The 23,190-nt window shown below is 45.2% G+C and overlaps 1 protein-coding gene across 2 annotated transcripts in view; it reads left to right on the top strand.

The window, feature by feature from the left end:
* Positions 1–2,018: 2,018 nt before the first annotated feature.
* BUB1B (BUB1 mitotic checkpoint serine/threonine kinase B) overlaps positions 2,019–23,190 on the top strand; it is a 65,737-nt gene continuing 44,565 nt past the window's right edge. For both annotated transcript variants that reach the window (XM_070053979.2, XM_070053980.2), the window contains exons 1-5: positions 2,019–2,295; positions 6,626–6,772; positions 13,148–13,207; positions 14,648–14,792; positions 22,461–22,657. In XM_070053979.2, coding sequence (XP_069910080.2) covers positions 2,261–2,295; positions 6,626–6,772; positions 13,148–13,207; positions 14,648–14,792; positions 22,461–22,657 — 584 coding nt within the window. In that variant the 5' untranslated portion in view covers positions 2,019–2,260. The remainder of the gene's footprint in view (positions 2,296–6,625; positions 6,773–13,147; positions 13,208–14,647; positions 14,793–22,460; positions 22,658–23,190) is intronic.

The following is a 23,190-nucleotide window of genomic DNA, read 5'->3' on the forward strand; positions in this document are numbered from 1 at the left end:
GTCTGAACAATCAGAGCCCTAAATCTATTAGCCCTATGGATTGTTTGGGAGGAAGGGGCTAGGCAGGCTGACTTCTGACTGTGAACTTGAACTTGAAGGATAAAGTCCTGAAGCTGTTACTCAACTGAGAATGACAAGTCAACAAAAAGAGCAAAAGTGAGAAGCTGAGAGAGGCTGGGTCCACAGGAGACCTGGGCTAAGTGTCATCTGAAGTCTTTTAGGTATACAAGCCAGTAAATTGCCCATTCCTGAGGAGGCCAGTTTGGGCTGGATTTCCATTTAGTTATAGTCAAGAATTCTGTTATATATCATGAACAAAGAAGAAGGGAACCTGGGAGCAGTGAATGTCCAGTCTCAGCATCCCTCTTTGAGACCTGTCACCTCCCCCACCATAACCTGAGTCACACAGAAGGAATCCCAGGCACCTGGATTCGTTCAAAAGGCCCCAGCCCCCATCACAACTGAGCCACCAGTTTCTTGTTCAGAAAATTTTAAATGGGACTGAAGGTCCAGTGTCAGTCATGGCAGGTCTCCTGAATAGGAAAAGAGGTGGCACTTTGGGAGCTGGGACTGGTGTTGTAGCAGAGCAGGGGTGCACCAGTTCAAGTCCCAGCTGCTCTGCTTCTGATCCAGCTTCTTGCTAAGGTGCCTGGGAAAGCAGGGGAAGATGGCCCAAGTCCTTGGGTCCCTGCCACCCACATGGGAGACCAGGATGGAGTTTCTGTCTTCTAGCTCCAGGTTGCTGTTGGTATTTGGAGAGAGACTGAGCAGATGGAAGATCTCTCTCTCTCTCTCTCTCTTAAGATTTATTTATTTGAAAGGCAGAGTTACAGATAGGCAGAGGCAGATGCAGAGAGAGAGAGAGAGAGAGAGAGAGAGAGAGAAAGGTCTTACATCTGCTTGTTCAGTCCCCAAGTAGCCACAGTGCCCAAGCTGGGCCAATCTGAAGTCAGGAGCCAGGAGCTTCTTCCAGGTCTCCCACGTGGGTGTAGGGACCCAAGGACTTGGGCCATTTTCTGGATTGGACATGGACCAGCCGAGACTCAAACTGGTGCTCATATGAGGTGCTGGCACTGCAGGTGGCAGCTTTACTCGCTACGCCACAGCATCAACCTCTCTCTGTCACTCTTATTTTTTGAACAAGTATAAGTAAATTGTAAACTACATAATAAAGCAAAATTTTGGCAGCCATGGCATAGCTGTGTTTCCTAACTGTGGGTTGTGCAAAAGAGAAAGCTGGCAAAATCATCACCAATTCATAGATGGGGAAAATTGAGCATCAGAGATTATGTGGTTGCTCATTTGTTATGGTTTTAGAGAACTAGATTCTGGCTTTTTTGAATTCAAGGGTTGGGCAGGAAACAGCTGGAACAGAGCAACCCAAGAACCCTGGAGAGTGTGAGACTTGGGGCCAACAGCAGAGTTGATCATAGATTGTTCAGCCACCCCAGGAGAGTCAGGTCTAGTGCAACTACTCAAAGAAATCTCTCTACACTCAGGATTTCGAGGAAATGCTGGTGTTTAATAGTGTCTGTTGGGGACAGATTTTCGGTGCAATCATTAACACACAGATTGGGACATTCATATCCCATATCAGAGTTCCTGAGCCGTGTCTGGCTCAAATCCCGATTCTGTTTTTTCTGCTAATGTGCACCTTGGGAGGGAGCAGGTGTTGGCCCAAATACTTGGATCTCTGCCATCCACATGGGAGGCTGGACTGCGTTCTAGATTCCTGGTTTTTGCCTGGCACAGCCCTGATTGTTGCATTTGGTGCGTGAACCTGCAGATGAAATATCTCCGTGTGTCTCTTTTTCTGTCAAGTCAATTAAGAAAAAAAAAAAAAAACTTACTCAGTTCAGAGACACATTTTAGAGCCAAGATGCAGAGAATTCATAACGTCTGCTGAGCCTGCTGCTTTGGGACACCCGAGCAGCCATTGGCTCCCAAAAACTACAACTCCCATTATGCACCTTGACAGCGTGGAGTAAGCTCGGCATAAACTACAAGCCCCAGAATGCCTTGGGCGAGAGGCGTGAGTACGCAACAGCCAAGAGGCGTGGCCACGTCGGCCGCGCGGGACCGTTAAATTTGAAAGTTGGCGGGTGGGGGTGAGGGCTTGAGGTGGCTGTTTGGGAGGGAACTGGGTGCGTGTTTTTGTCCTGAGGCACCCTCTGGTTGCGTCGGTAGCTCTAAGGGCAGATTGCAGAAAGAAGACAGGACGTTCCCGCATCAGGACGAGGGCTTGGGCCGGGAATGCAGGATGGCGGCGACGAGGAAGGAAGGGGGTGCTCTGAGGTAGGTGCGGGAGAGGAGCTGGGGGGAGCTGGGTCTGCGAGGTCCGGGGGTGCCTGGCAGGTGTCAGAGGGCCTGCTCAGAGTAGTCGATGCGCGGTCAGCAGAAGAGCGGGCCCGGCCGGAGCCTCCTTCCTGTGGGAGCTGGGCGCTAGTGGTGCAGGGGAGGCCGCAATCCCGCGACACGTGCGTCCTGCTGCGTCCAGTTGCAAAGCCAAGGAGGCTGGGAACCCCAGTGGGGCGAAGAGCCTGACTTGGTGGCGCGGTCAGTGTTTGCTCGCGCTTGCGCCAGGTGTTTGGCCTTGGACGCGCCTTCTATGTGGAAGATGCTGGTATTAGTGCTCCCTTACGGGGGTTCTGGGGGAGTTCAACGTATTTGTGACGTTCTGCTTCCAAAAAGGTGCTCGGCCAGTTGCGTTGGGCTAAAAAGCTTTTCTCGTTGTTTGTTGCTTTTCCTTATTTAAAGAAATACAGCAATTCTAGGTTGGAATTGTGCCTGCGTGTTCAGTGTGGAGCCCACAGGACTAGATAGATGGTCACATCATGAGCTCTTCACGCATGCTGCAGATGCATGACCACCTACTAAAGACTCAGAAATCCCGGCGTCATGGAGCTTAAGTTCTGGAGAGGAAAGAGGGTGGTGGAGACAGATGGGCAATGGCAACTGAAAGGTGGTGTGGAGGGATGGGGACATTTGGTGGGGCTGGGACAGGCTAGGTCTGGACAGGGTAGCTTTTGGACTGAGGACTGACGAGTGTGTGATTTGAAGGAAGCTCGGAGGCTAGTCATGCATGCATCAGGGGGAAGTACAAAATCTCGGGGTGACAGGGCTGGGGGAGGTGGCTGCAGCCGGCACGCCCACTGCCAGTGTCACTGGAGCAGAATGAGCCAGGAGAGTGAAAGGAAATTTTTTTTTTTAAGATTTATTTATTTATTTGAAAGGCAGAGTTACGCAGAGAGAGAGAGAGAGAGAGAGAGAGAGAGAGGTAGGTAGGTCTTCAATCCGTTGGTTCACTCCCCAATTGGCCACAATGGCCGGAGCTGCGCCGATCCAAAGCCAGGAGCCAGGAGCTTCTTCCGGGTCTCCCACGCAGGTGCAGGGGCACAAGGATTTGGGCCATCTTCCACTGCCTTGTGAAAGGAAATTTTGACAAGTGAAGATGCAGACTTGGTTCTGATTGCGATAGAAAATCATTGGAAGGTTTTGAGCCCAGGGAAGACATGATCCGACTTGGGTTTCAGTGAAATCACCTTGGCTGCTGTGTTGGGTAGACTAAAGGTAGACAAGGGACAGACAGGTAGACTAGTTAATAGGTTGTTGAAATAATCCAGGCAAGAGAAAATAGTGGAGATGTTGAGAAGTGGGTGATTTATGGAGATATTTTGAAAGTGAAACAACAGATTTGCTGATTGCCTGGGAGTGTGAGGGGGCATCGAGGCAGTGGCTTGAGCCACTGGAAGAATAGAATTGCATTTACTGAGATGGGGAACACCGGGAGGAGCAGTTCTGCCAAGAGGCAGGAGGAGAAGGGGCAAGTCCAGCTCACCATTTTAAGAGCAAGAGAAAAAATTCGGGGGAATTCAACAAACATCTGCTTAGTTCTTAGAGTAGTTGTCATATCCTGTATTAGACCATGTGATACAAAAAGAACTGACACAGTTCTTACATTACAGGACTCACATAGTATAGTTTAAAAGCTAGGGATGGTTACAATGCTAATTAATAGGAAAAGTACATTCTTTTTTTATTATTTATTTTTTTATTTGAAAGACAGAGACAGAGGGAGAGACACAGAGAGAGAGGGGTCCACTTGTTCACTCCCCAAATGCCAGCAACAGCCGGGACTGGGCCAGGCTGAAGCTAGGAGCCAGGAACTCTATCTGGGAGTCCCACATAGGTAGCCGAAACTCATCTATTGCCTCTTAGATGTATTAGCAGGAAGCTGGATTGGAAGTTCGTAGTAGTTGAGACTTGAACCAGGCACTCCTGTATGCAATGTAGGTGTCCCAGGTGGCAGCTTGACCCACTGCACCACAACACCTGTTCTTAGTTATTTTCTTATGGAGAGTTTTCCACTTTTCATTTACACTGAAGTCCTACATAACTTTCACTCTGTTTTGAAAAATAATGCCTGTCTCACTTTTCTTTTCTTTTCTTTTCTTTTCTTTTCTTTTCTTTTCTTTTCTTTTCTTTTCTTTTCTTTTCTTTTCTTTTCTTTTCTTTTCTTTTTTTTTATTCACTTTTCTTTTAAACTCAGAGATAAAATCTCTTCATCAGAAGTGACTTCTGACCATTGCAGAGCACCAGAGTAGTAGAGAGAGGTGTTTTTCATCTGCTGGTTCACTCCCCAGATGACCGCAATGGCTTGAGCTGAGCCCATCTGAAGCCAGGATCCAGGGGCTTCTTCCAGGTCTCCCATGCTGGTGCAGGGGCCCAAGGACTTGGGCCATCTTCTGTTGCTTTCCCAGGCTATAGCTGGGAACTGGATCGGAAGTGGAGCAGCTAGGACTCAAAGCAGCCCCCATAGATGATGCCAGCACTGCAAGTCGTGGCTTTATCTGCTATGCCACAGCCACAGTGGCAGCCCCTAATTATATATTTTTTAAGTTTTTTGTTTTTTTTTTTTTTTTGAAAGGCAGAATGACACACAGAGAGGGAGACAGAGAGAAAAAGACCTTTTGTTACTGGTTCACTTCCCAAATAGCAGCAACAGCTAGAGCTGGACCAGGCTAAAGCCTGAAATGCAGAACTTTATCGGGGTCTCCCATATATGTGTTAAGGGCCCAAGTACCCTGGTCATTCTCCACTGCTTTCTCAGTGCATCTGCAAGGAACTGGGCCAGAACAGAGCCCCTGGGCTTCAAACATGTGCTCTGGTACAGGATGCCAGCATTGCATGTGGCAGCCCAACCTGCTATGTCACAACATAGGCCCCACTTTATTAATTTTAAATTAAACCAGATGATACATTCAGTGGCTGGCAGAGAGCTGCTGCCCTTTTGTTTATTTTGCCCTATTTATAACATCTTTTTGGCTTTTTTTCTTCCTGCTTTATTTATTTTTAAAGATTTATTTATTCACTTGAAAGGCAGAGATACAGAGAGAGAGGGAGACACAGAGAGAACAGATCTTCCATCCACTGGTTCACTCCTCAAATGGCCACAACAGCTGGGGCTGGGGCAGACCACAGCCAGGAGCTGGGAGCTTCTTCCAGGTATCGAAAGTGGGTACGTCGGAAGTGGAGCAGCTGGGATTTGAACTGGCACCCGTATGTGATGTTGGCACTCTAGGTGAGAGGCCCTGGCCCCTTCTTCCTACTTTAAACTTAATTTTAGGGGCTAGTGTTGTAGCATAGCAGGTAAAGCCACTGCCTGCGATGCTGGCTTTCCATATGGGCTCTGGTTCAAGTCCCAGCTGCTCCACTTCCAGTCCAGCTCCCTGCTAAAGCTCCTGGGAAAGCAGCAGAGGATGGTCCAGGTATTTGGGCCCCTATACCCATGTGGGAGACCCAGACAAAGCTCCTGGCTTCGGCATGGTCCAGGCAGGCCCAGCCACTGCGGCCATTTCGGGGAGTAAACCAATGGATGAAAGAGCTCTCTCTCTCTCTCTGTCTCCCCCCACCCATCTCTAACTCTACTTTTCTTTCTTTCTTTCTTTCTTTTTCTTTTTTTTTTTTTTTGACAGGCAGAGTTAGACAGTGAGAGAGAGAGAGACAGAGAGAGAGGTCTTCCTTTTTCTGTTGGTTCACCCCCCAAATGGCCACTATGTTCAGCGCGTTGCAGCTGGCGCGCTGCGCTGATCCGAAGCCAGGAGCCAGGTGCTTCCTCCTGGTCTCCCATGTGGGTGTAGGGCTCAAGGACCTGGGCCATCCTCCACTGCCCTCCTGGGCCACAGCAGAGAGCTGGACTGGAAGAGGAGCAACCGGGACAGAACTGGTGCCCAACCGGGACTAGAACGCGGGGTGCCGGCGCCGCAGTGGAGGATTAGCCAAGTGAGCCACGGCGCCAGCCCTAACTCTCCTTTTCAAATAAATAAAATAAACCTTAAAAAAAGTAATGCTAACTTTAAAAATTTTTTTTTTAAAAACTTAATTTTATATTCATAGTACTCTCAGCAAATTCTCTCTTCTATTAGGCAATACTATAACCATAAACTTACGAAGCACATGACAGAAAGGCTCAAAAGGTCAGGAGTATAATAACATTACTAATATTCTAACCTACAGCATTCAACCCAAAGATCATACATAATCACCTATCGGAAAACATTTACAATTACACTAGCGCTGTAGTAGGTAAGTGTTGGTATGAGATTTACTGTTGTGTTCTTCACAGTGACGCCATGTGCCTGGAGGGAGATGAATGGGAGCTGAGCAAGGAAAACGTGCAACCCTTAAGGCAAGGGCGGATCATGTCCACACTTCAGGGAGCACTGGCACAGCAGGACTCTGCCTGCAACACGACTCTTCAGCAGCAGAAACGGTGTGTGGGATAGGTTGGAGTTCTGCCTGTTGTCCTTCATCCCCAACTATGGTAGAGGGCATGGGGCCGGATCTGTGTGGGGTGGCATCAGGAGTACGGGAACCTGTTCTCGTGCCTCATGCAGCAGCTCTCGGAAGGTCTCAAGCATAATTAACAAAAAGGGCTATAGGATTTCATGTCATAGAGCAGCCCAAATCTTTTATCAATAAAAATTGAAAGAAAATTATAGTGGAGACATTGAATATAGTAAAGCAGGTATCATTTTTTTTTAAAGATTTATTTATTTCAAAGTCAGAGTTACAGAGAGAGATGGAGATATATATAGAGAGAGAGATCTTCCATCCTCTGGTTCACTCCCCAAATGGCTGCAATGCCCAAGGCTGGGTCAGGCCAAAGTCATGAGCCAGGAGCCTCTTCTGAGTTTCCCACGTGGGTGGCAGGGGCCCAGGACTTGGGCCATCTTCTGCTGCTTTCCCAGGAACATCAGCAGGGAGCTATCAGAAGTGGAGTAGCCAGGACTTGAACCGGCCATCCATATGGGATGCTGGCTCTGCAGGTGGCGTCTAAACCCACTATGCCATAGCACCAGCCCCACAAGTATCATATTTTAATATTTCTCAAAAATATTAGTCAATCTGCGCCCTTGAACAAACATCTTTTTGATAAATATCAATTAGAGAGTGCCTCCTTAGACTGTGAGTACTGAGGGAGAGTGATGCTGCTTGGGAAAATATTTTTGAGAATGTGAAAAAAAAAAGTGGTCTCCAAGGATCATACAAAACTAAGAATCTGGATTTATACTAGAAAGTTTCTTAATTATTTTTTAAGATGTGTATTTTATTTGAAAGGCAAAATGACAGAGGGAGAGACAGAGAAAGAGAGAGTTGTTTCATTTGTTAGTTCACTCCCTAAATACCACAACGGCCTTGGCTGAAGCCAGGAGCAAGGAACCTATCCAGGTCTTCCTTGTGGGTGGCAGGGGCCCAAGCACTTGGGCCATTTTCTGCTGCTTTCCCAGGCATAGTAAGGAGCTGGATCCAAAGCAGAGCAACCTAGACTTGAGCCAGCACTCTGCCAGCATCATAAGCTGTGGCTTAACTTTAGACTGCTATACCACAACTCTGGCCCCTTAAACATGATTTAACAAACTCTGAATAGTAAAGGCTGAAAAACACTCTTATATTATTCAAACAGATCTATGGATCTTGCTCTTCTCTAACATATTTTAAGAAATCTTTTTCAGAGGGAAGGAGGAAAGAAAGAAGGGAATATTTTATTCCTAGAATTGTATCTATGAACTATATTGAATCTATTTAAAAACATAAAACTAAGTATCAGTTTCTACCTTCAATTTCTGACCAAAAAGTTCTTCTATCATAAGCAAATTATACTTTTGGATTATAATATAATGACTATCCTTATCCAACTCATTGAATCTGTAAGAGCACTGTGTTTTATAGTTTTGTCTCAGAGACAGGAATATTAAATCTTTTAATCTTTTTCCTGACTTCCGTGACATTATACTTGTGTTTCCACTTCTCTAGCTACTTTCCCTGTTTTCTTATTGGCTTCCTAATTAGTTTCACTTAGATCTGTGTTCTTTGCTCTCAGCTCTTGTTTCATTTCAAATATTCCAGGATTGTTAACTACCACTGGTATCTCTTATTTGCCTTCTAAACATCTTTTTATATACCTATAACATATTTTATCGACCCTCAGCATAGGATGGTTTGACTTAGTGATTTTTGACCTTATGATGGTCAAGCAATACTTGTTCAGTAGAAACTGAACTTTGAAATTTGAACTTTGGCCTTTTTCCAGGCTAGCAATAAGCTGTATAGGCTCTCATGATGCTAGATAGTGGCAGCAGCAGTGAGCTGCAGACCAGCCACTAGATCTTGAGGGTAAACAACCCTCTACAGCGCTGGGTTGCTCAGTGAGGATGTTCTGTAGGTTAGGGGTATTAAATGCATTTTTGATTTAGGATATTTTAAACTGCAATTCATCGTATATAACCCTATGATAAACCAAGAATGCTCAATAATCAGATGAATGTTTCACTTAAAGTATAACATAATGACTTTCATAAATGATCTTTTTAAAAATTTAATTGTACTAAAACCCACCTGAATGATCTTACTCATTGCTGTCTCATCCTAATTGTATTAGTTGGTCGCTAAAGAATAATGGGGTTTTTTAAAAATTACTTACTTTTTTGAAAGGTAAGTGCCAGAGAGAGAGAGATTGATTTTCCATCTGTTGGTTTACTCCCCAGACGCCTGCAACAGCCAGGGCAGGACCAGACCAAATCCAGGAGCCAGAACTCGATCTGAGTGTCCCCTGTGGGTTGACAGCCCACCCATGTACTTACGCTGTCACCTGCTGCCTCCCAGGTGCATTAGTAGGAAACTGGGCAGAGATGGGAGCAGGACTAGATTCCAGGCACTCTGATGTGGGCTGAGAGCCTCCCTAACCAGCTGCACCACAACATCTTTCCTGAGGACTAGTGTTTTCTATAAAGAATGTTTTATTGTTTTTAAATTTCCGTTGGTTCAATCCCCAAATGGCCGCCACGGCCAGAGCTACGCCGATCCGAAGCCAGGAGCCAGGAGCTTCTTTCCTGGTCTCCTATGTGGGCACAGGAAGCACTTGGGCCATCCTCCACTGCTTTCCCGGGCCACAGCAGAGCTGGATTGGAAGAGGAGCATCCAGGGCTAGAACCCAGCGCCTATATGAGATGCCGGTGCTGCAGGTGGAGTATTAACCTAGTGTGCCACTGCACCGGCCCCAAGTTTAATTTTTTTTAAATATTTATTTATTTATTTGAAAGTCAGAGTTACACAGAGAGAAAGGAGAGTCAGAGAGAGAAGTCTTCCATCCAATGGTTCACTCCCTAGTTGGCCGCAACCGCCGGAGCTACGCCGATCTGAAGCCAGGAGCCAGGAGCTTCCTCCAGGTCTCCCATGTGGGTGCAGGGGCCCAAGGACTTGGGCCATCTTCTGCTGCTTTCCCAGGCCACAGCAGAGAGCTGGATCAGAAGTGGAGCAGCCAGGACTCGAACTGGCGCCCATATGGGATGCTGCCACTGCAGGAGGCAGCTTTACCCACTACACCACAGTGCTGGCCCCTCTCCTTATGTTTTTATTTCACATTTCCCTCTTTCACATGCTTATTGACCTTTTGTGGCGTATGTGTTTCAAATGGGCTTGCAAAAGTTTTTTATGCCTCCTATGTACAAACCCTTTATCAGATACATGTGTTACAAATAATGTTTCCCAGTCCATGACTGACTTTTAATCACCAAGTTTTAGATTCTGATGAAGTTTAGTTAGTGATTCGCCTTTTTTTTTTTTTTTTTAATTTGAAAGGCAGAGTTACCCTGAGGGAAGGAGAGGCAGAGAGAGAGGTCTTCCATCACTAGTTCACTCCCCAGATGGCCACAATGGCCAGAGCTGTGCTGATCCGAAGCCAGGAGCTTCTTCTGGGTCTCCCACGTGGATGCAGAGGTCCAAGGACTTGGGGCATCTTCTACTGCTTTCCCAGGCCATAGCAGAGAGCTGGATCGGAGGTGGAGCAGGCAGGTCTTGAACTGGCGCCCACATGGGATGCTGGCACTGCAGGCAGCGGCTTTACCCACTACGCCTTGGTGCCGGCCCCAGTGATTTGCTTTTATGGCAGAAGATACTCTCCTGCGTTTTCTTTCGGTACCTTTGTCCTGGGACTTTTATGTCTAGGTGTATGGTTCATCTTACATTTATACTTGGGTATGCTGTGAGGTTGATATAAAAGTTCTTTTTTTCCCCTGTAGGTTTCCATTTAGTTGTTCTGCTTCCTTTTGTTGGAATTTGTTTTTATTTCATCATTAAATTACTTTGGAGCCCTCATCTAGAATCATTTTGAATACATATGTGTGGGTCATTTCTGGACTCTCTTGTTCTCTGTTCTATTGATCTAATTGCTTATCCTTTCACCAATAACACATTGTCTTGATTAGCCTTATGTAGTAAGTCAAGCAGGGTAAGTTCTCCAACTTCCGTTGTTCGTTTTAAAAGTTTATTCTTCCCCTCTTCCAGGCCAGCTCTCTGCTATGGCCCGGAAGTGCAGTGGAGCATGGCCCAAGTGCTTGGGCCCTGCACCCCGTGGGAGACCAGGATAAGTACCTGGCTCCTGCCTTCGGATCAGCGCGGTGCGCCAGCCACAACATGCAGGCCGTGGCGGCCATTGGAGGGTGAACCAACGGCAAAGGAAGACCTTTCTCTCTGTCTCTCTCTCTCACTGTCCACTCTGCCTGTAAAAAAAAAAAAAAAAAGTTTATTCTTGATACTTTGCCTTTCCAAACAAGTAACTTGTCAGTTTCTAGAAAAGAGCCTGCTGGGGTTTTGATTAGATTGCACTGAATCTATAGATCAATTTGGAAGATTGCTGATTTTTATCAGTAATATCTTGGATTTTATTTTTTTACTGTTTCTGTAGATAATCTCATTATCTCATAGTATATTGCCATGATTAAGGTACTTTCTTCTAATGCTTTCTATTTTTTAAAAAAGATATATTTATTTATTTGAAAGGCAGTTACAGAGAGGCAGAGGCAAAGAGAGGTCTTCCATTTGCTGGTTCACTCCCCAAAAGGCCGCAACGGCTGGAGCTGAGCCGATTCAAAGCCAGGAGCCTGGAGCTTCTTCTGGGTCTCCCATGTGGGTGCTGGGTCCCAAGGAGTTGGGCCACCTTCCATGGCTTTCCCAGGCCATAGCAGAGAGCTTGATCGGAATTGGAGCGGCCAGTTCTTGATCCGCACCCATATGGGATGCCAGCATCACAGGTTGAGGCTTAACCTGGTGTGCCCCTATATACCAGTCCTACTTCCTGTCTTTTTTTTTTTTTTTTTTTTTTTAAGATTTATTTATTTATTTGAAAGTCAGAGTTACACAGAGAGGAGAGGTCTTTCATCCTATGGTTCACTCCCCTACTGGCTGCAACGGCCAGAGCTGTGCCGATCCAAAGCCAGGAGCCAGGAGCCTCCTCCGGGTCTCCCACGCAGGTGCAGGGGCCCAAGGACTGGGGCAATCTTCCACTGCTTTCCCAGGCCATAGCAGAGAGCTGGATCAGAAGTGGAGCAGCCGAGTTTTGAACTGGCACACATATGGGATGCCAGCGCTTCAGGCTAGGGCGTTAACCCGCTGCTCCACAGTGCCAGCGCCCCCTACTTCTTATTCTTATAATGTTTCTTGACCCCACCAATTAAAGAACCAGTAGTGGACATGACCTTCTTACCTCTCTAGTTGTCTCCATTTATTCTCAATGCCAAGTTTATGTTAAGCTTAGGGTCCCCTCAGTTTCCTCTGGATAAACTGTCCCACCTTCACAGCTTTAGTTCATATATTAGTTTCCCTCTCGTGGACAGCTCCCTTTTTCTTTCAAATCTTAAGATTGCTTCAGAGTCACACCTTGTGAGGCTGTGTCATGTTACCTCCTTGCATTTCTAACAAGTTTGGCAGTTGTAATACAATACTGTACTCCTTTGCATTGTTAGTTAATTAACTTTGTCTTTTTTATTAGAATATAAATTCCTTTGTGTCAGGGAATTTTATTTTTTCTAGAAAATCTAATCCTTTGTATAATTTTTATTAAATATTATATATTAATATTATATCATAATATTAATACCACATCAATAATATTAATATATCAATATTAAATATTAATTAATTTATTAAATATTAATATTAAATATTTATCAAAAGTATGATTTATTATGTAATATTCCCCATTTATTTTACTTGGTCAATCAATATTTGGCCCCTACCTTTCTCAGCTTTTTGTAGTCATATTTTATACTTTATTTGAGGAACTTATGGAATTATATAGTTTTCTTCTCTAATATTACTTGTGGAATTTTTCTTTAGATTTTTATTATTTCTATGCATGTGTAAATAGTTTGTTAATACTGTCATATATACAAAAGCTATCATTTATTGTTTATTGTGTTTATTCACTTTACATTTAAGACTAATCAACTTAATAAATAATTTTATTATCTCCATTTTACAGGTGAGGAAACTGAAAACAGAGTTTAAATAGCCTGAGCAGTGTCTTTCAGCTAGTGATTGGTGGAGGGAATCATGTTCCAGAGCTTTTCGTTGCTGTGTAAAACTGCTTTTCTGTGTGTTGCCTTGACATTTGCTGCTTTAATATGTAGGTATTTTATCCCTCCTGTTATCAGGAAGAACCTTAATTATTTCTATCATTTTTCTTCCTAACAACTCCTCAAATTAGTATCTAGGTTGAAATAATAAATAAAAGAATAAAAGTGAAAGTGGTACTTGTTCTTGGCTGTTATCATTATGCATATGCTAACATTTTCTGCTTAAATTTCAGGGCATTTGAATCTGAAATTCGATTTTACACTGGAAATGACCCTCTGGATGTTTGGGATAGGTGGGTCTGTTTATTTAATTGAGCAAAAGAAGCATAGATGAATGAGTCTAGATGGCCGTGTTTCTCCAGTTGGGGCATATAGAATGGTGTGCCAGATAGAAAGTGGCATTGCGTGGGTACAGAAATCCAGAGTAGTCACAGTATGTATCCCTGAAATGTTTAATGTCAAAGAAATTCAGAGTTTATGGCATGCAAATTTGGGCTATGCCCTTTTATGCCTACATCTCGTGTTTCCCTAAGCCTGTGTTAGAAATAACTCTGGAAAAGTTTGAGGGATACAGGCTTAGGACATGTCATTGAGCACCTCTAAAGAAACATTTTTTCAGTGTATTAAATATTTCTTTGTTTTTAAAATATGTTATTTATTTATCTGAGCAGTAGAGCTACACAGAGAGGTACAGACAGGGAGAGGTCTTCTGCTGGTTAACTCCCCAGGTGGCTGCAATGCCCAAGCTAGGCTTATTTGAAGTCAGGAGACAGGAGCTTCTTCAGGGTGTCCCAAGCGGGTGGAGGGGCCCAAGGACTTGGGCCAAGTTCTGCTTTCCCAGGCCATAGCACAGAGCTGGATCAGAAGAAGAACAGTCAGGGCTAGAACAGGTGCCCATAAGGGATCCTGGTGCTGCCGGTGGAGGCTTAGGTCACTTACCACAGTGCTGGCACCCTAGATATTTCTTTTTTCTTTTTTTTTTTTTTAGATTTATTTTATTTATTTGAAAGAGTGACAGAGAGAGGTAGAGACAGAGAGAGAGGTCATCCTCCACTGGTTCACTTCCCAGATGGCTGCAACGGCCAGAGCTGCACCCATCTGAAGCCAGGAGCCAGGAGCTTCTTCCAGATCTCCCACATGGGTGCAGGGGCCCAAGGACTTGGGCCATCTTCCACTGCTTTCCCAGGCCATAGCAGAGAGCTGGATCGGAAGAGGAGCAGCCGTGACTATAACCGGTGCCCATATGGGATGTCAGCACTGCAGGCCAGGGCTTTAACCTGCTGCGCCTCAGCGCTGGCCCCTAGATATTCCTATTTAAAGAAGTCTGGAAGGCTGGCGCCGTGGCTCACTAATCCTCCACCTGCGGTGCCAGCACCCCGCGTTCTAGTCCCGGTTGGGGCACCAGTTCTGTCCGGTTGCTCCTCTTCCAGTCCAGCTCTCTGCTGTGGCCCGGGAGTACAGTGGAGGATGGCCCAAGTGCTTTGGGCCCTGCACCTGCATGGGAGACCTGGATGAAGCACCTGGCTCCTGGCTTCAGATTGGTGTAGCAGCCTGCCACAATGTGCTGGCCACTTGGGGGGTGAACCAACAGAAAAAAGGAAGACCTTTCTCCCTGTCTCTCTCTTACTGTCTTAACTCTGCCTATCAAAAAAAAAAAAAAAAAAAAATCTGGAAAGATTCTTGGAGCAAGAACAAAAGCTTAAAATATGTTCTTACCTTTTCTCCTCATCTAGGTATATTAGCTGGACAGAGCAAAACTATCCTCAAGGCGGGAAGGAGAGTAACATGTCCACATTATTAGAGAGAGCTATAGAAGCACTACAAGGAGAAAAACGGTATTATAGTGATCCCAGATTTCTCAGTCTCTGGCTTAAATTGGTAAGTCTTTTTTTTTTTTTTTAAGATCTATTTATTTATTTGAAAGGCAGAGTTAACCAAGAGAGGGAGAGACGGAGAGATCCTCCATGCACTGGTTCACTCCCCAACTAGCTGCAGTGGCTGGGGTTGAGCCAGCCTGTAACCAGGAGCCTGGAACTCCATCTGGTTCTCCACCTGTGGGCTTCCCCCATGGTAGGGACCCAAGCACTAGGGCCATCTTCCTCTGCCTTGCCAGGTACATTAGCAGGGAGCTGGATTGGAAGCGGAACAGCTGGTACTTGAACTGGTGCTCATATGGGATGCTTGCATCATAGGTGGGAGCTTAACCTGCTGTGCTATGATGCTGTCCCCAAATTGCTAAGTTTGAGTGCCATCTGGCTTTAAACTATTAAACAAAGTGAAGGAAGGAAGGGAGTAAAACCTGAGCCGTTTAATAAGTAGTAGATGTTAGTAAATATTCAACAGTTGTTAAATTAATTCTATGTAAAAAAGAACCTCAATCTAGTATAATAAACTTTCTCAACCCTCTAAGATTGATCAGAAGGTGTATAGATCTCTTAGTGCCTGTGGATTGTTTATTTCTTCTAAATATAATGGGCTGGGTAACTGTCCTGGAGGAGAAGGTATAGGAGCCAGAAGCTAGAGGACAACTCCTTAGCTGATTCAGGTATCCCTGTCTGTTTTTATGAGAATCATCATCATAAAAAAGTGATGTATTAGTTTTTCATGATCTTTGGACTTCGTTTCACCTAGTGTATGGCCATAGCAAAAAATGTCTGTTTGACCCCTTTGTACTGTCTTACTCAATGTATAGCTGTTTTATTTTTTGAACACTTTAGAATTTTTCCATGGAAATATTTTTCATAAAAATAATAACCAGGGATTCTTAGACATTAATTTCACTGCTTTTTTCCAAAGAGAAATTAGAAAATAGTAATAAATATTTAGAGTTTTTTTTACAACCACTGTAATATGAAAAATGTTGACATTTGAAACTGATTAAAATTTCTGGCTAAAATATATCTTTTGAAGGAGGACTTCTTTTAACCTCAAAGGGTGGTAAGTGTAGGAAGTTGGGTGAAAGTATAATGTCTCTTGATTTGTGCAGGACATTGGACAAATGTTTTGACGTCCTAACTATAGGTTGGAGAAATTACTTTAGGCATATTATTTACAGAGATTTATAACCAAAAAATGGCATCCAGAGAATGCCAAGCAGATTAGGTAGCCTGGAAATTATGGTCCCTAGTATACTAGTAGATTTTATCTTTTATTCTGTCCTATGTAATATTTTCTTTTTCTTTTCTTTTTTTTTTTTTTTTGTTTTTTTTGTTTTTTTTTTTTTTGTTTTTTTGACAGGCAGAGTGGATAGTGAGAGAGAGAGAGACAGAGAGAAAGGTCTTCCTTTGTGCCATTGGTTCACCCTCCAGTGGCTGCCACGGCTGGCGCGCTGCAGCCGGCGCTCCGCGCTGATCCGAAGGCAGGAGCCAAGCGCCTCTCCTGGTCTCCCATCGGGTGCAGGGCCCTAACACTTGGGCCATCCTCCAGTGCCTTCCCTGGCCACAGCAGAGAGCTGGCCTGGAAGAGGGGCAACCGGGAAAGAATCCGGCGCCCCGACCGGGACTAGAACCCAGTGCACCGCTAGGTGGAGGATTAGCCTATTGAGCTGCGGCGCCGGCCCCTATATAATATTTTTATGTGATTTATTACAAGGTTGGATTAGTTGAGCCTCTAAAGTGAATTTTTAAAAAAATATGTTTGTTTATTTTTTGAAAGAGTTACACAAAGAGGAGGCAGAGAGACAGAAGTCTTTCATCTGCTGGTTCACTCCCCAATTGGCTGCACCGGCTGGAGCTGTGCCAGTCCAAAGCCAGGAGCCAGGAGCTTCTTCTGGGTCTCCCACATGGGTGCAAGGGCCCAAGGACTTGGGCCATCTTCTATTGCTTTCCCAGGCCATAGCAGAGAGCTGTATTGGAAGTGGAGCAGCTGGGACTTGAACTGGCATCATATGGGATGCCTGCACTGCAGGGGGCTGCTTTACCCGCTATACCACAGCACCAGCCCCTAAAGTGACTTTTAATCCTAAAATCCTGTGATTACATGCAATTGAAGTTATTAAAAGTAAAAATTAATTAGAATAATTTCTCTTTTCACTTATATTAACCTGGTGCTAATGATGTGAGAGAAATAGGCAGGAAAATTAGGTAGGAATAAATGCGATGGAAGATTCTCTCACAATTTCTGTGTAGCCCTGCACTGTAACTCCACTCCCTTACTTGTCAATCCAGTACACACACTTTCCCAAGATGTACCTGTGTCTCACCCAGAATGAGGAAGGAGGAGATGCCGTTATGGCTGTATGGATGTTAAACTCCACTGGAGGCGCCATAATCCTCCCAGAAGGCCTCAAGCACACTAAACCCTGCCCAGGCTCCACCCTGTTTGTATATTCAATTAGGGCACCACGCCCTACCACTTAAAAGGAGCTGTTAGAATTGAGTGTGGCTTGGCTAATTCTCTGCCACGGCGCCGGCACCCTGGGTTCTAGTCCCAGTTGGGATGTTGGATTCTGTTCTGGTTGCTCCTCTTCCTGTCCAGCTCTCAGCTGTGGCCCGGGAAGGCAGTGGAGGATGGCCCAAGTGCTTGGGCCCTGCACCCACATGGGAGACCAGGAGGAGGCACCTGGCTTCAGATCGGCACAGTGCGCCGGCCCTAGTGGCCATTTGGGGGGTGAACCAATGGAAGGAAGACATTTCTCTCTGGGTCTCTCTCTCTCTCACTAACTCTGCTTGTAAAAAAAAAAAAAAAAAAAAAAAAAAAAGTGCCCTTTTGGCTGCTGTTGGCCTTCTCTGGCATCTTCCTCCTATGTAACCTCTTGGCAGGTATCTCCATGTGGGATCGCCCACGCTCACAAGTGAATGTGTTTTAACTCTTACTTTTAAATAAATCCTGCTGTCACTTTTGCACCTTATCTATGCCTCTTTGTTTTTGTTTTTTAAGATTTATTTTATTTTATTTGAAAGACAGAGTTACAGAGAGAGGTAGAGACAGAGAGGTTTTCCATCCGCTGGTTTACTCCCTAGATGGCCGCAACGGCTGGAGCTGCGCCGATCTGGAGCCAGGAGATTCTGGGTCTCCCATGTGGGTGCAGGGGCCCAAGGACTTGGGCCATCTTCTTCTGCTTTCCCAGGCCATAGCAGAGAGCTGGATTGGAAGAGGAGCAGCCGGGACTAGAACCAGCGCCCATATGGGATGCTGGTGCTTCAGGCCAGGGCGTTAACCCACTGTGCCACAGCACTGGCCCCAATCTGTTCCTCTTTGAATTCTTATCTCTCTGGGGGCAAGAACTTGGAATATAAAATTAGGATACATATTCCCGTAATAATAGTTCTGAAGAACAATGACATTATCCTGAAATAAAGGATATAGTCAAGGCGTGTTCCTAATGGAATGGTCTGCAGGCTGTTCAGGATAAATACAGTGAGAGAGTGGACAGTGTTGCACAGAGTTACACTGCCACTTGGGACTCCTGCATGCCGTATCAGAATGCCTGGTTCAAGTTCTGGCTACTCTACTTTCGATCCAGCTTCCTGCTGATTTGCATCCTGGGAGACAGTGGGTGATGGCCCAAGGGCCTCTGCTATCTGTGTGGGAGACCAGGATGGAATTTCTGGCTTTGGCCTGGCCCATACCTGACTATTGCACTTATTTGAGGAGTAAACCACCAAATCAAAGCGCTCTGTCTCCCTCTCTCTTTCTCTTTCTCTTTCTCTTTCTCTTTCTCTTTCTCTTTCTCTTTCTCTTTCTCTTTCTCTTTCTCTTTCTCTTTCTCTTTCTCTTTCAAATAAATGAATAAACAAAACAAAAAAGAAAATAAAAATTAGTTTGGCTATTTAGGGGTTTCCAAAAAAAATTTCTTTAACTTTTCTGTTAATCTAACCCTGTTGTTCTGTTATTGTGTCTGTTCTCCCCTCTCCTCCCCTCCCCTCCCCTCCCCTCCCCTTCCTTCTCTTCCCTCCCCTCCCTTCCCCTCCCCTCCCCTCCCCTCCTTCTCACTCCTCTCCTCCCCTCCCCTTCCCTCCTTCTCTCCCCTCCCCTCCCCTCCCCTCCCCTCCCCTCCCCTCTTTCTCTCCCCTCTCCTCCCCTCCCATCCCCTCCCCTCCCCTCAGCACTCTGAATAACCTGCTCTGTATTGGTTGTCCCACATGCAAGGACACCAGAGCCATTCAGAAACCAGTTGAAGAAATAAAATTGATTTTTTTTTTTTTAAGATTTATTTATTTTAGCCGGCGTCGCAGCTCAATAGGCTATTCCCCCGCCTAGTGGCGCTGGCACACCGGGTTCTAGTCCCGGTTGGGCGCCGGATTCTGTCCCAGTTGCCCTTCTTCCAGTCCAGCTCTCTGCTGTGGCCAGGAAGTGCAGTGGAGGATGGCCCAACTGCTTGGGCCCTGCACCTGTATGGGAGACCAGGAGAAGCACCTGGCTCCTGCCTTTGGATCAGTGCGGTGTGCCGGCCACAGCATGCTGGCTGCGGCGGCCATTGGAGGGTGAACCAACGGCAAAGGAAGACCTTTCTCTCTGTCTGTCTCTCTCTCTCACTGTCCACTCTGCCTGTAAAAAAAAAAAAAAAAAAAGATTTATTTATTTTATTTGAAAGTCAGAGTTACAGAGAGAGGAAAGGCAGAGAGGGAGAGAGAGAGAGAGGTCTTACATCCGATGGTTCACTCCCCAGTTGTCCACAACAGCCGGAGCTGTGCCAATCTGAAGCCAGAACCCAGGAACATCTTCTGAATCTCCCACACGGGTGCAGGGGCCCAAGGACTTGGGTCATCTTCCACTGCTTTTCCAGGCCATAGCAGAGAGCTGGATGGGAAGAGGAGCAGCCGGGTCTTAAACCGGCACCCATATGGGATGCCAGCGCTGCAGGCCAGGGTGTTAACCTGCTGCACCACAGCGCCAGCCCCTGAAATTGATCTTAAACTCTGTGTAATAATACATATCAAGGACTGGACTTTAGACTTATAGCACATTCAGAATTATAGCTTTCCTTAAATACCACCATATAGGAGAAAACATCTCCAATTTGGATAAGTAGAAAACCCCTTTTTACTGAATTACTGTAAAAATAAACTATTAGGGCCAGTGCTTTGGTATAGTAAACTAAGCTTCCACCTGCAGTGCCAACATCCCATATGGGTGCCAGTTTGAGTCCTGGCTGCTCTACTTCAACCCAGCTCTCTGCTATGGCCTCGAAGCAGTAGAAGATGGCCCAAGTGTTTGGGCCCCTGCATCCACATGGGAGACCCAGAAGAAGCTCCTGGCTCTTTACTTCAGATAGGCCCAGCTCCAGCTGTCGCAGCCACTTGTGGAGTGAACCAGTGGATGGAAGACCTTTCTCTCCCTCTCTCTGTAACTCTACCCGTCAAATAAATAAGTAAAATCTTAAAAAAAAATTTAAGCTATTAGAATATAAATTGTGTCAGAGATACAAATAGAATGTTTCGTTTATTCAGTATTTGTTTTATTAGACCCTGGCTAGAGATTAAGACGTGGTAGATAGTGATGTTTTCTGCTTTTGTGGAGCTTACTTTATTGGTGAAGACAGAGTTAAGCCATTACTTTTTTTTTTTTAATATTTATTTATTTATTTGAAAGAGTACACAGAGAGGAGAGGCAGAGAGATCTTCTGTCCCTGGTTCACTCCCTGATTGGCCACAATGGCTGGAGCTGCGCTGATCCGAAGCCAGGAGCCAGGAGCTTTTTCCAGGTCTCCCATGTGCGTGTAGGAGCCCAAGGACTTGGGCCATCTTCTGCTGCTTTCCCAGGCCATAGCAGAGAGCTGGATTGGAAGTGGAGCAGTTGGGTTTCGAACTGGCGCCCATATGGGATGCCGGTGCTTCAGGCCAGGGTGTTAACTCACTGTGCCACAGCCCTGGCCCCAAGCCATTACTTTTAAGTGTAACAAGTACGGAGTTCCTGGCAACACACACACTGAGCACTTACCTTAGGCCCAGACAGTGAGGAACTGGTAGTTAGGAGAGAAAAGACATCCAGTAAAACAGCAGGAGAAGAGGTAGCCTCTCGTAGTAAAAGAATTCCTAATTAGAACACGGAAGTGCCATTTTTATATGAAATTTCAAATGCTGATAAGGGTCTGGTGAAACTAGTATTTCTTATAAATTATTAAATTTTGGCACAACCTTCCTAGAGAGCAATTTGTTACTTTCAGGATAGCTGTATTTCTAGGAATTTATTTAAGGGAGTGGTGTAAAATGAGAAAAGTATATGTAGGAAGATAAAATAGAATTATTTATAAGTGAGCAAAATTAGAAGTGATTTAACTATCCAGAAGAGGAAGAATTACATTATGGCAGCTCTTCTAGACAGAACATTATGCATGTGTTTAAAATAATAGTGAAGACTTTCCAGCAGCATGGAAAAATGAATGATGTAATGTTAAGTAGAGAAAAAGCAAATTTTGTTATAATCAAAATATATGAAATGTGTCCTTTTTTCCTTAAAAAAAACTACTAAAGAATTGTATCAAAATGATTACATTATGGAGTTTTTAGTGATAATTCCTCCCTCTTGCTACTAGAATTTTTTTTTATAAGACTTATTCATTAATTTAAAGGCTGAGTTACAGAGAGGCAGAGGCAGAGGTAGAGAGAAAGAGAGGTCTTCCATCCATTGGTTCACTTCCCAAATGGCTGTAATGGCCAGAGCTGGGCCGATCCGAAGCCAGGAGCCTTCTTCTGGGTCTCCCACATGGGTGCAGGGGCCCAAGGACTTAGGCCATCTTCTACTGCCTTCCCAGGCCATAAAAGTGAGCTGGATTGGAAGAGGAGCAGCTGGTACTCGAACTGGCACCCATATGGGATGCTGGCACTACAGGCAGCAGCTTAAACCGCTACACCACAGTGCCGGCCCTTAGAATTACTGAATTGTATCTGGTCTTACAAAGTCCTAAGAAAAATTCAGATTTGACCATTCTTTTGCTTATAGCTCTCTGGTCCCACCACACAGACATTTCCTGTTGGGTAAATTCAAACATTTATTAGTTTGATATTCAAGATCTGTCCCAACCTTTTTCTCCACTCCTGTTTTACCTGAACCCCTGTATACTTTCACTCTTCTGTATCTTTGCCTGTGCTATTTCTCTGGCTAGAATGCCCTTTCCTTTCCATTCTCTACCTGATGAAAGCCTATTTCTTCAAAGTCAGGCTCAAATGGCAGCCCCTCTCCTTTTTTTTAAGATTTAGTTTATTTATTTGAAAGGCAGAGTTTGCAGAGAGAGAGAGAGAGAGAGAGAGGTCTTATCCGCTGGTTCACTCCCCAAATGGCCACAATGGCCAGAGCTGAGCCAGTCTGGAGCCAGGAGCCAGGAGCTTCTTCTGGGACTTCCACATGGGTGCAGAAACCCAAGGACAGAGCTTTAACCTTCTGTGCCACAGGGTCAGCCCTGGCACCCTTTCTTAAAGCCTTTCCTCTATATCCCCTTTTATTACAAGTTAATCTCTGACTTTTATTTCTTTTTTGCAGCATCCCAGTATGATACATAATGTATTATGTAATAATAGATGTATTTCCTTCAATACGTATTGATGGTTTGGCACAAAATGAGCAAACATAAATTGGTTTACTGTTAACACTTTCCATTTGTTACAGGGGCACTTATGCAATGAGCCTTTGGATATGTACAGCTATTTGCACAGCCAAGAGATTGGCATTTCACTTGCTCAGTTCTATATCTCATGGGCTGAAGAGTATGAAGCTCGAGAAAACTTTAAGAAAGCGGATATGATATTTCAGGAAGGAATTCAGCGCAGGGCTGAACCACTGGACAGACTACAGTCCCAGCACCGGTAAGCTGCTTCTCTGCAGTTTGTCTTACCCTTTTAAAATGGATAGAGGCTGGCGCCGCGGCTCACTAGGCTAATCCTCCGCCTGAGGCGCCGGCACACCGCGTTCTAGTCCCGGTTGGGGCGCTGGATTCTGTCCCGGTTGCCCCTCTTCCAGGCCAGCTCTCTGCTGTGGCCCAGGAGTGCAGTGGAGGATGGCCCAAGTACTTGGGCCCTGCACCTGCATGGGAGACCAGGAGGAAGCACCTGCCTCTGGCTTCGGATCAGCGCGGTGCGCCGGTCGCAGCAGCCATTGGAGGGTGAACCAACAGAAAAAGGAAGACCTTTCTCTGTCTCTCTCACTGTCCGCTCTGCCTGTCAGAAAAACAAAATGGAGAGAAATAAATGAACTTTTTGCATCTGAATACAGTACTCTGATGGATTTGCAAATTAAGTTTACTTAGTTACCATTAAATTTTTAAAAGATATGTTAAAATTATTATTTACTGAAGTAAAATCCAGGCTTTGTTGTACAGTTCTATGAATTTTCTTTTTTA

Source organism: Oryctolagus cuniculus, chromosome 12, assembly GCF_051225735.1.
Source record: "Oryctolagus cuniculus isolate XC-2025 breed Fujian yellow rabbit chromosome 12, ASM5122573v1, whole genome shotgun sequence".
Lineage (NCBI taxonomy): Eukaryota > Metazoa > Chordata > Mammalia > Lagomorpha > Leporidae > Oryctolagus > Oryctolagus cuniculus.